Below are 13115 nucleotides of genomic sequence, written 5' to 3'. Positions count from 1 at the left end.
ACCTTTCCATCATCAATGACCTAAGGATCTCCCACTAGGTCCCACCTCCCAAGGTCCACACCATCTTCCAACACTACCACTGTGGGAAACAAACCTCTAATACATCTACTTCATTAGATATTTTTCTTTAATTGTCAGTACTTTCTGTGTCTCATCTAAAATTCTTTGCCTACTCTCCAAATTCATGAAGATGTCTGATTTTCCTCTGGAAGCTTTATAGTTTTAGCTTTATTTCATGGTCATTTATGGACTATCTTGAAAAATTTGTTTATGGTGTGTGAGCTTCTTCCTTTTCAGATTGAAGTTCAGTTGTTCTGATATCATCTATCAGAAAATTGTCAGATTTCATCAACACTAGTGTCACCTGTAAAATTGTCTGAACAAACTAGAATCTCTGTCCTAATTCCAAATTAGCAAAAAGAATTCTATTTTCCCACCTTGGGCGGGGTATCCACTCTACCACAATGTACTGTGGCAGTTTGGATGAGGGTTAAAGAAAACACATGGTACAAAAATGACTTACAAACCTATTCCTTTCTCAAGAATGAACTTGAACCTTTTCTCTTTAAAAACTTAAAATTTTTAAAACAGTAATTATAAACACAAGAAGTTGAAAAGAAGCCAGGCACCTGTGGCTCATGCCTGTAAACCTAGTTACTCAGGAGGCAGACATCAGGAGGATCTCAGTTTGAAGCCAGCCCCTGGCAAACAGTTCATGAGACCTTTCCTTGGAAAAATCCCATCACACACACACACACAAAAGGACTTGTGGAGTGACTTAAGTGGTAAGAGCACCTGTCTAGAAAATGCGAGGTCCTAAGTTCAAAACCCAGTGCCACCAAAAAAAAAAAAAAAAAAAGCTGAAAAGAAGGGTGTATGTTGGGAAGAACCACATAGATTTCACAGCACTTCCCCAGTGTTGACATCTTGCATAATTATCATATGCTATCAAAACCAGGAAGCTGACTTTACACAATTCACAAAGTTTACTCAGATTTTACCATTGATACATGTAGTTGTGTGTGTATAGGTCTATGCAATTATGTCACACATGTAGCTTTGTGTAACTACCACATCAGTCAAGATACAGAATTGTTCATTCAGAGTAACACTTGCTCCTTGTGCTATTCCTTTGTAGTGACTAACTGTTGTAGCTACTAATTCCCTATCCCTAATCTGACAACACTATCCTTTGATATCCCTGATCCCTATAGTTTTATTTCATGAATATTATCCAAGGGCTGGTGGATTGGCTAAAGTGGTAGAGCACCTGCCTAGAAGCATGAGGCCTTGAGTTCAAACCCCAGTACCACCAAAAAAAGAAGAGAAGAAGAAGAAGAAGAAAAAGAAGAAGAAGAAGAAGAAAAAGAAGAAGAAGAAGAAGAAAGAGAGAAGAGAAAAGAATGTTATATAAGTTTGTGACTTAAAAAAACTGGCTTTTTTAAAGTTTAAGTATTTTTTTTAATTTAACATTTTTGCATAGTTCCCCTTAGTGTCATCCAAGATGTTGGATGTATCACCTGTTGAAGGACATTTGTTTTGCTTCCAGATTTGGGTTTACATGAATAAAGCTTCTTTGAACCTTCACGTACAGGTTCTTGCATGAATATAGGTGTTTAATTTTCAAAGATGAATGCCCAAGAGTGCAATTCTAATATAATTTCCCAGGAATGAAAACATGATTGTGTTGAATTGTGTGTTTAGCAAAATCTCCCCCTCAATGATAAAAAGTCTCCCCCTCAATAATAACATGCCTTAATCTCTACAACATGTAAACATGTTACTTACATGGCAAGGTGGAGTTCATAAATGTGAGGAAATTAAGGGAACTGAGAAGTAGAGGTTTTTCTGGGTCGTCTTCAGGAACCCAAGGAAATCAGAGTCAGAGACACTGGAAGGTGTTACCCTTTTGGCTTTGAAGAGGAGAAAAAGACCACGATACAAGGAGTAGAGTCTTGAAAATCTGGAAAAGGCAAGGAACAGATTTCCCTAGAGCTTTTAGAAGAAACACAGCCTTGTAGACCCCTTGGTTTAGCTCATAGAACCTATTTCTTATTTCTGACCTTCAGGACTTGAGATAGTAAATTTCTATTGTTTTAGCCAGCAGTGGGGTTTGAACTCAGGACTTTGTGAGTTCTACCACCACTTGTGCACCTTGCCCCCAGCCCTATCAATCATATATTTTTTAGGAACTTTCAAATGTCAGACACTGTTCTGAAAGCAGTGAATAGCCTCTACAAGGCCTTTGCTCTCACAGACATAAAATTCCAGAGAAGGGACGTAACAAGATCGTGTCAGATGGAAACAAGTGGTATGAAGAATATGAAGCAGCCTTTGTTGTTGCTTTACTTTGGGTGGTTGGAGGAGGCCTTTCTGGAAAGAGGAAATTTGAGCTGAGACTTGAGTGCTGAGCATACAGCCATATGAAAATATGAAGAAAAGACATTCTGAGTAAGGGCAACCCCTTAAGCATTATTGCTAGTGAGCAAATCAAAAAAACCAATATGATGATATCAGAAACAAGGGCAGTCCTATGGTTTGGAAATGGTTTGCTCTTCCCAAAACTCACATTGAAACTTCGTTGCCTATATAAATGTTGAGAGGTGGTGGGCTCTTTGAAAGGGCTTTGAATCATGGTGGCTCCATCATCATGAAGGGATTAATGTAGTTCCCCTGGGGAGCCATGATACAATTGGTGTTCATAAACATCTACTCTCACTACTGTAAGAATAGTCTGGGCTGAGGAAAGAAGAGAAAAGGGAGAACAAATTAATTTAGGCACTGGCTGGGTTTATAGTGGGAGTTGGAGAAAAGTGACAGATGTAGGGATTTGTTTGTGGAATGAACTTATCAGGATTGCTGCTAGATAGGCTGTGGAAGTGAAGAAAGAGGTTTTGCCCAGAAACTAGGAGATGGTGGTGTCTTTTACTTTGGGGTATACGGAACAAGAGAGCAGAGATATAAGATGAGCAATTAAATTTGTGAATTTGAGTGGAGTAGTTGTCAATTGACAATTAGATGTTGGTTCTAAAGACTTAAGTTTGGGAGTGATTATTGTTTCAAATTAGGATCGTTGGATATGATTAATTTGGAAGAGTGTAAGCAACAAAAGGATTGAGAAACATCAACTTGTATTGGAAGAGGAAAAGCTCTTAAAAAAATGTAGAGTAGGGTGCTCTATCATGATGGACAAAGACCAGGAGAGTATCAAACCATGAAGCCATTAAAAAAAGTTCAATGAAGAGATAGACATTTGTGGTGAGTGCTGCTGAGAAACCAGAAAAGAAACTTTAGGAGAATGGCTGCAATTAAGCAAATGTGTAAATTTCATACAATAGCAGGAGAGAATTCTGTACCAATGGGTAGTGAATGGGCAAGGGAATCTGAGCTAGATGCACAAGGCAGGAAATAAATGAAGATCACAAAAGTGATAACGAATGAATTGGTGAGGCTGATGGATGGTACGCTCAGTGAAATTGGTGAGTTAGGTTGCGAGTGCTAAAATAGATAAGCTGAAAGAATTGATTTCATACTTCAAATCAAAATTTTGGAGGTGATATGAGTAATTAATGATGATGAGATCAAGGCATGTCCGATTGTGGAGAACAGGGTGGAAGATGGCATCACTGGAATGGAGAAGGCAGAGAGAGGCCAGGTACCACGTTCCATATCAATATCCATGGTTCACAGAGATATTGAAATTACCAAGGAGATGTCAAAAGTAGTGTCAGGAAGTCAATGGGCAAGGTATCAACGATTTGCACAACTCAGTTTAATCTCTTCATTTTTGAACTTCATTTTTTATTTTATACCTCCTTAGCAACATTTGTTTTATTCTTTGCCTTTCATGATATTTTTCTTTTCTTCTTCTAGACTGGGCAATGAAAACAAGCCTGTTCCTATGTCCAGTAGCATGTATTTTCAACAGGTTTTCAGTGAATAAGAGATAATAGTGACTTTGGGAAGTCTCTATGTATCTGAGGGCAGAACCATTTTATTAAGGTTTTTATTGTTTTTTGTAATGCTGGAAGTCAATTTCAGGACCTTGCACACACCTGGTAAGCACTCTACTCCTGAGCCACCTCCCCAGCCCTTAGCTTAGTATAGAATGGATCGGGAACATAAGGTTATGGTTTAGGGCTCATGCTTTAGAGAAAAGAATGCTACATGACAAAGACATATAGAAACAATCAAATTTTATTTTCAGAAAAAAATTTCAATTCTTAAATAGTATAAAAATAAACAAACATTTGTGTCAAAACTTATATTTTACATAACTTAAATACCCATTTGTTTGAGACACTGAAACATTCACACACAACCCGAATTCCAGGTTCAGTCAGCAGGTTGATGTTAGTAATGATCGAGTTGTTTTGTTTTGTTTTGTTTTTTTAAACAATCAGTGTCATTAAATTTTTTATACAAGAATGTTGACTATTATTTAAACCTTTTAAACATGAACTCTTAAAAGGAAAATTTTCCTGAGTAATTTTTCTTCACTAAAATTTCCTTTCCTTCCCCTTCTTAACAGTTTTTCAGTTACTTACACAAATATTGATGTTGTCCATAATCAATGGTTGATTTGAAAATGTGAAATCCTGGGTGCTTTGCACAGAATATTTTTCTCAATAAATTCTGTTTCAATGAGTTAGTAAAGCATCCATGAGACCTTCGAAATGTACATTTTGGTTAACAAGACTATATTCTCTGTGGTCTGGTACAGGTAAATACCAACAACATAAATTCTATTCTTAAAAATCTCAATCTAAGCTTTAAGGTTCCTTAAATTTTATTTGTGAGTCTTAATCCAATCTTTTCCTTTGATATTTTACATAATAATTCAGAGAGGTAATCACAAAAAGATATATTGATTCTGACGTAACAAAAAAAATCAATGATTATAGGCTTAAACAGTTTATACAATATCCAATAAAACATAAATAACAATCCTCAATAAATTAAATCATATACAGTACCATAAAATGTTAACTGACAATGAGATGTAGAAATCTACTATCATTATTATTTTTTGGTTTTTTATTATTGATGCTCAGAACTACTCACTAATTGGTTTTATTTTCAAATAAGAAAGGGTAATCATTAGAACAGGAACAGAACTTTCTTCCTGTCTGAAGGAACTCCTTCACAGTTCTTTCCAAGGTACTAACCTATTGAATTAGTTATAAATAAAATTTGGGGTCTTTCATTAAAACAGTACCTTTTTTTCTTTTATTCCTACCAAGAGGAGTTAAACAGTAGTTCTGAGCTGAGGTTTTCCTGAAAATGTGCAAAAGTTCAAGTAAGAAATATTAATGAAGTTCAAAGACAGAGTTCTGATCTTAAAGTTGGGAAAATGAAAACAGAAGAAATACAGTGTTCGGGAGAGTAAAAAAAAAAAACAGTCAAAGAAGCAGCATGCACGCAGATGGCCAGGCTGCATTTAAATGGTGAGATTGACTTGGCGAATGGATCCTCAGCTAAGACTCAGGTGTGAGATACACTGAAGCAGTTAGGAAGTTTTATGAGGACACTGCTACTGTTTGCACTGGGATATGGACTGCTAAATTACACTGTACCATTGAAAATCTGCGAAGACAGCTGTTACTCAAGTCCGGCTTTGCAATTCATTAACCTCACAGTGAAATCTGTTGAGTGCTAGGCGCACAGTATCCAAGGGAAAGATAGTCTCCTTCAAAAGTTTAAAACCAAAGTTGAACTTTAATTTGGAATTCTTCTTATTCTTTGTTTCTAATGTAGAAATAGATTTTTGGTTTTGCTGCTACAGATTTTGTTTGTAAATATAAACAAATTCTGAAATCTTTTATTAAGGAAAAGAAAATCCTTATTTTAAGGTAGTAGTACAGTGGTTCTACCACCTTGGCACAGTGGCATTTGATTTAAAAGGAAGTCATAACAATCACATCCAATAGATTTTCACTCCCTAGTGAAAAAGCAAAATCTCATACAATATTTTAAGCAGCAGTTGTAGTATAGTTTTTCCTGATTTTAGGTATTTAAAATCTGTGAGAACTTCTTTATGTGGGTACAAGTTTAATAACTTTAGTCTGAGAAATAAAATAAGCTTTCAAAAGTGAATTTAGAAATTTCAAATTATGGTTTCAAGCCTGCTTTAACAAAAACATGAAGTGATTGTTTTAGTCTCCTTTAAAAATTTGTTTAAAAATGCACTTGTACCCTTTTTTTGGGTAGTTTGGTGACAGATAAATGCCCAAAAGTTCTTAATGCAAACTTAATTGCTTCTAATGCATCATGAAAGATACATTGGAAATAGGGACAGTATAGACATTTGCAGCATTTCACCAACTTGTAACACATTCAAGTGTTCAAACAGCTTTGCTTGTGTTCTTGTTAAAACATTGTATAAATAGAAATTCAAGTAAGATGTCAAAACTCATTTCTCACTGGTTTATAAAACAGAATGAGTCACACAGAAATCTTTACAACCATAACCCTTTCTCCTCAAGAAGACTACTGCCTTCTGTTATAGAAGATGTTAAGTAACATAAGGCAGTTAGTATAAATATTAAATAATTAACTTAAAAAGAGATTGTTCATATAAATAAATAAATATGATCAATAGACTTCTACAATTCTGTCGAACGTTCTTTTAGTAGCACTGTGGGATTGATGTCCTCCAGTCTGGAGTGGGAAGAGCTGGCATTGATGGTGGCTGTTTTGGTGAGTTGGGAATCCTGAACACTGAACGAAGTAAAAGGACAGCCTTTCACGTTATTGCAGATGAGAGACTGAATTGAGGCAGTGTTGATGATTTTAAAACCTACTTCTCCCCCAAAAGTGCTCGGCTTCCAGTATTGAGGAGAGCAGATGGGGTTACCCATAAGGCCTTTCAAGGAGAACGGTGCTCCCATTTCTACCATGGTCTCCCCAAATATAGCATCTGGACGAGGCTTTTCTACCAGAAGGGCAGGATAGAGCTCCATAGCATCAATGTCACCATAAAGGGCTTCCAGCTCTGCAGCCATTTCCTTCTCTCCTGCAGAGGTGATGAAAACAGAGAGAGAGAGATACAACGAATGTAAAACCTCACAAAATTTAAAAAAAAAAATCATTTTATCCCTTCACTGAATTTGCTTCCACCTTCTGGGTTGTTTCCATATGATGCTGGATTCTTTTAAGACATTCAGAAAGTGTTCTCACCTGTAAGTTCTTCAAACGATGCATAGGGCTTCAGTGAGAAGCGTTTGCGGTACTCGTTCAGAGACTGGTATTTCATCTCTCTGCTCTGGTCAATGGACGCCTTTGCCACTGTTTGTACAGCAAGTGGAACATTCCTCCCACCAGCCACCTGGGGAGAAGGGATTAAAGTGTAAAACAGGAATTTTTAGGCACATTTACTCCTGCCTTAAGCATTCTTTAGGCAGAAAGTAGGGAAGAAAGAGACTGCATTTCTTGGAAAGATGCTTACATGCATGGGAGCAGAAGCCATGCTTAACATTCAATGGGGCAGGGCTAGGGATGTAGCTTGGTGGTTGAGTGTTTGTCTAGCATGCAGGAGGCCTTGGGTTCAATTCCCAGTACCACAAAATTAAAAAAAAAACAATAAAAAAATTCAATGAGACACTAGTTCAGAATCATCGTTTTGCCTTTTAAAATGACAAAAATTAAGCTGATATTGAAGTCTGAATATTTATTTCTATAATCTGTAAGTCTTAAAAGTTTTTGAAAATATCTATTTTTAGGATACAGACACATATGGTATATTATTATTTAACAATCATGAACTAAAACTAGATTGTTCAAAAATCTTTTAGGCTTCTTATAGCAAGAAAATAATTTACTACCAAAATAACTGGCCATTCTTTTAATAACACAGGAAAAATAATTTCTGTGGCAGAAATTCTAACTACCAACCAGTGTCTTATCTTGATTTTTGTCATAATGCTTACCCTGCCAGCATTTTGCCTGGTGAACGACTCCACAAACTGGGTAAGTCCGTGTTCTATCAGGATGGAGTTGTTGTAGAGAAACTGTTTAAAGTTGTACTCCTGCTCATCTATCTGGAAGGTGTCAGGCAGCAGAGGATGCCAGTGGTAGAGTGTGTTAAACTCTGCAGCGATCCGGTTTTGGTACTGGAATTGTTGGTTGAACAGCAACTCAGGATCAAACTTCAGTTTGAAGTGATAGCCGCTCAAGTGCTGTACGTAGTCTTCGATCACAATCTTGATCGTCTCTCCTATTTGCAAACACAAAGAATTAAAAGCCTTAACTTTCTGATCACAAACGTTCAAGCAATTTTGTTGATTTGCTATTCTTTCACTTCTATATCTTTTTCCATTTAATATCAAAAGAAAAGGTATTATATTAGCACTCATGGTCCTGGACTGAGTTAATAGTGTAGAGGACACTTTATTCACAATATCTCTGGGGATAGGGTTTTATTCAAATTATCTTCTCTCCTTGCTCACCTATCAGTATGAGCCTGGTAGTCTGGAATAACCGCTCATCATCCCACTCAGGGTGCTCCTGTTTAAGCACATCACATACTCTGTTGTGTTCCCGCAACCAGATTGTGGCATACATCATGAGACCAGGCACCAGACCAAAGACCTCATGCCCCACGGCAAATCGCAGATGCTCAGGGATATGAGGCGGGTAGATCATCTCTACCTGAGTGTCCTTGACTGTGGGGGGATACACCTCTCCATCAATTATCTGAAAAAAATAACAGTAATAAATGTTAATAAAAGAGTTTAAAAATTCATCACTGGTGACTTTAAAATACAGGCATAGAGGATGAATCATAACTAATTCTTGATAGTCACAGGGAACACACCTGATATTTCATTTTTCCATCCTTGAAAAGACGCAGTTTGTGCTGTCTGTCTAGGGTTTCACCATAAACATGACTTAAGTCCACCTAGAAAATTATGGAAAAATTTCAATTTCTTGTTGAACAATCTTATGAAGCATCTTACAGAATTCATCATTAAATTCTGATGATTTAACTTTCTTTAAAATATTTCAAGAAAACAATTTTTTTCATAAAATGGCAAATTAATTTGTTTATCCATCAGAGCTATACACTTATATATTTCTTTTGTATTTAAAGATGTTAGTATCCTATATGGGTGTCAGTTTCATGTACTTTAGGGAACTAAAGTATATCATGTTTCACTATAATCAGATGTCATGTCTAAAAATGTGTCAGAAAAATGCCTCGCGACAGCTCAGTTGGAGAGCATTTGCCTAGCATGTGGAAGGCTCTGGGTTAAATCCCTAGCACCACGAAAAAGAAGCATTAGAAAATTATTATTAATATAAAATAAAATCTTATCAATTGAAGCTATGTTATTGAAATCCAAGAGATAATACTATAAAAATCTCACTTTTATTTTTTATAGCAGCAAAATCATAGTATAGTGATGTTTTAGAAGACAGCAATTTTGCAATGCTGTCTTTTTAAATTTTTTAATAAAAATGCAAAATTATAAAAACATCTTCATCTATATATGGAGTGTCTGTGTGAGTGCATATTTTTACTAAACCAGCAAATCAAAATGGAAAAAAGCATCATTCAGGCTTTTATAGAAATGACATTTTAAGAAAATGAGGGTGAGTTATTTGGTATGGCGAACATTTAGCATTTCATTATGATTTGCTATACTTCTGATTGAACTCCATCTTACCCCATGGCCCAGTCCTTTGGTAAAGGCAGGTCCTTGTTTTTGATCTGTCTTGAAAAACTGATGGGTAAAGTGTTGGGCAAAGAATGCAAACATCATATTTGTGCCTTGTGGGTCAGGGATGAACTTTCTTCTTAGGAGAACTTTTTCCAGAACCTCTTTTGAATCAGGAAGCTCCTTCTTCCCTGAAGGAGGAAAATGAGGTAAAATTCCATGTATGGATTCAGTGACAGAGTCAGTGACTGCCAGGAGGCAAATGTAGGAGGAAATTCATCATTCACAGAGTAAACACAGTTAAGAAGAGGATCATAATATAAATGAAAATTCTAATAATAATAATAAATTGTGAAACAATTTATTAACTAACTTAATCTATATAACTAGCACTAATTCAGTTTAGGACATTATACCAAAATGTGCACTTACTTTCATGGCATAGTTTAAGTCTTTTAAGAGTTCTTTATGAATAGCCACAAAAAAGAAAAAACTATACTATTGTTAAAAATGAATGGTAGTTTAAGGCCAAACTATCTGGGTAGCAATGCACCTCCTGTTACAAATAATACATTTCCAACCATCCCTTTGCACTCACCTTTCACCCCCATGGGAGTCGGGCAGTCGTCGGCTACAGGAGGAAGGGCTCTGGTATAGTAGGAGAGGTTAGAGAAGGCTTCCCAATTTTTGTAGCCATAGTGTGCATTGTAAGTTGGCGGACTGTCAATCAAATGTGATCTGGCTGAAATTTTAAGGAAAAATTGTTTCATTAGGCTCCATATGTAAAACAACTCATTGCTTACGTTTATTGTAAAATCTGGATTGAGTTTAAATCCAACAATGATACTCTGATTTACAAAGACTACACTCTATAAAGTGCAACTGCCACTGAAGTAAATCTTTTAATAAAACATACAGGCTTCACACAGGGCATTATGCTCCAGCAGCCTTGGTTTTTAGGTACTGTCCACTCATTGCTTAAGAAGCCTATGACAGAAAGAGTTGGCCACAGCACTTTAGATTTATAGGAAGTCATTTTCTTGCTGACTCAAGTTCAAAGTAACTGTTTATTTAAATGGGTGCTACATGTTTAAAACAATTCTGTGGGACTGATGGAGTGGTTTAAGTGGTAAGAGTGTGACTGCCTAGTGACGCCCTGAGTTTAATTCCCAATTCCACCAGAAAAAACAACAACAAAACAATTCTGTGGTCCATGGGTGTTCAAGAGACAAAAAGGCTACACTTCCTTCACAAATCTGGCCCAACAGTGGAGGTTAGAGGTGGGTAGGGTTGTGAGTAGAATTCTGACTGCTGGACAGAACTGTATAAACTATATGGGACTAAATGTCAGTATTCTGGGCCTTTGAGGTAGAAGGCAAGTAAAAAGTATATTTAAAGTCATTTAGACAGAGCTAGAACTATTCTTTTGAATTAGATTTAGTAATGCACAGAATTAGAATGCATTATTTTCCTTTGAGGAAGCTGAAGATCTTAGAGATTTGTACTTACACGTCAACACATATTTCATAATTGAATTCCGCAGGAAGGGAATGTTATTGACGATGTTCCAGACTCCCTTGAAGTGGGTAAGTATGTAGTGTACTGTGTTTGGAGTGGGCTTTAGAAGCAATTTTATTCTTGTAAGAAATTCAGCTGCAAAAAGAGGAAACAAGAGGGAGAAATTAACAGGGCTCATTATGGGATGCAAATCTCTAAGATAGTAACTGTATGTTGCCCCATTCCAAATGAGGGAACCCCAGGGAAGCCTTACGTGTGGAGCAGTTCTCTCCATAGAATCCAGTCCGGGTACAGTCACACTCGTACTGGTCAAATCCTATGCTCATACATTCCCCTCGGTTTTGACATGGGTTGGAACAGCAAGGATTTGCTACAATAAAAGGAGGAAGAGCACACAAGTCATTCTTCAGGATCATCCTAGCGTTTGTAAATGTTTAATTGTTTTACTAACTGTGGGTCAACTTTACAGTAATAAATTCAAGAAATACACAGGCAGTCATGGAAAAAGAATTTTTAAACCCCGCCTCACAGAATGCTCATAATGTAGACATACCAATATCCTTTTCTAAATAAGGGTAAAAACCTGATAATTTACATTACTAACCTTTTCCACAGTTAACCTTAGATGTTCAAGTTAGCGTTTTTTAAGTTCATATAAGTCACACTTTCACAGTTAAAATGAACGGATCTAGTACATTAGTTAAAATTTAAGGGAAATTCAAAGAAAAAAAGTTTAGAAAAGAATCTGGGCTTTCCCAGGACAAGAAAGCATTTAAAACCTCATTTGAAACATTTACTCCCAGTGGGTAACAGTTGCACCACCGCACACGCCCATGTCACATATACTGATCATATCCAGTCTTATCATAATGACACCTGCAAGTTAGTATCAGTATTTCTATTCGCAGATGATTGACACTCAGACCGGTGCAATAACTGGTCCTAGAGATGCCATAAGAGCTGGTGGCAAACGGCGCGATCCTCCCAGCTCTTTTGGCCTCATTCTCCCTTCCAGCTCTGCAGCCCCTTCCCTGGGAGGGAAATCGGGGCACCAGGATGGAGGAGATCTGGGTGGAAACTCAGCCTGGACCCAGGAAATGCAGGAGACCCCCGGGGCGCGGGGTTAGAACTCACCTGCAGCGCTGAGCGCCAAGACCACGCTGAGCAGCAGGGCGCGGGCGAGCATCGCTGGGCGTGGGGCGCGGGACGCAGGGCGCATGGTGGGCAGAGGCGTCGCGGACGGGCTGCGGACTTCTGGCTGGAGAGCTGGAGTTAGACGAGCTCCTGAAAGTCACTGCGAGGAGTTTGACAACTGGTCACTAACGGAGAGAAGCTGCCTTTTATGCCTGAACGTCGAGCCCACGTGACCAATGACGGCTTCTGCCCGCCTCTCCTTACCCGCACCCCCTACAACTTTTTTTCCCCTCTCCACTTGAAACGATTGCGTAAGCCCGGGTGGGGGCAGATTCTTTACTCACGCAAATGGGAAAATCGGAAGCCCAGCAAATGACCGTCTGCTGCCCCAAGGTGGGTGCCACGCGATTTGGATTTGTCCCCGCCTCCTCTCTTTCATCCCTCTCTTCTTCCAAAGGTCTCCGTCCTGCGCTGGGGTTGCGCCGGATTCCTTTCCTTTCTCCGGGTCACAGCCGGAGAGTTTCCGAGAGCCAGTGCCTAGGCTGACCTCTTTGGTGACAGAGCCGAGGGCGGGAGCCCGGACACGGCTTTCTCCCCTCATCCCTCATCCACCATCCCTGATCCTCATTCAGCGGCCCCGAATTTCCGGAGCGCAGTTCACCCCTCGCGCCGCCCCGAGTCCGCATCTCTGTTTTGGGGGCCGGGGAGTCACTGTCATGACAGAACGGATGACATGGCTCATTTTGATCTTAGTGACGATTCTGACGCTCCTGGATACGGAGCTCTCACACACACAAACATACA

At 38.3% G+C, this 13115-nt stretch overlaps 1 protein-coding gene across 1 annotated transcript; it reads right to left on the bottom strand.

Moving 5' to 3' along the window:
• Positions 1-4179: 4179 nt before the first annotated feature.
• Ptgs2 (prostaglandin-endoperoxide synthase 2) lies at positions 4180-12501 on the bottom strand. The gene is made up of 10 exons (XM_020161849.2): positions 12312-12501; positions 11431-11547; positions 11169-11312; positions 10258-10401; positions 9669-9850; positions 8816-8899; positions 8448-8694; positions 7929-8215; positions 7180-7327; positions 4180-7015 (listed from the first exon to the last, which is right to left on the bottom strand). Exons 1-10 carry the CDS (start codon positions 12394-12396, stop codon positions 6606-6608), a joined length of 1848 nt encoding a protein of 615 aa, XP_020017438.1. The 5' UTR covers positions 12397-12501; the 3' UTR covers positions 4180-6605.
• Positions 12502-13115: the final 614 nt, after the last annotated feature.

This window comes from Castor canadensis, chromosome 11 (genome assembly GCF_047511655.1).
Source record: "Castor canadensis chromosome 11, mCasCan1.hap1v2, whole genome shotgun sequence".
Taxonomy (NCBI): domain Eukaryota; kingdom Metazoa; phylum Chordata; class Mammalia; order Rodentia; family Castoridae; genus Castor; species Castor canadensis.
This window is presented reverse-complemented; position numbering and strand designations above follow the sequence as displayed.

Bases quoted from the DNA above. Each gene is read 5' to 3' on its own strand.
- Ptgs2 (XM_020161849.2), bottom strand. From the start codon at position 12,396: ATGCGCCCTGCGTCCCGCGCCCCACGCCCAGCGATGCTCGCCCGCGCC. The intron at 10,402-11,168 runs GTAAGTACAAAT...TTAAAATTTCAG, and splicing joins TATGAAATATGTGTTGACGT to CCAGATCACATTTGATTGAC. The intron at 8,900-9,668 runs GTAAGATGGAGT...ATAATTTTCTAG, and splicing joins CCAAAGGACTGGGCCATGGG to GTGGACTTAAGTCATGTTTA.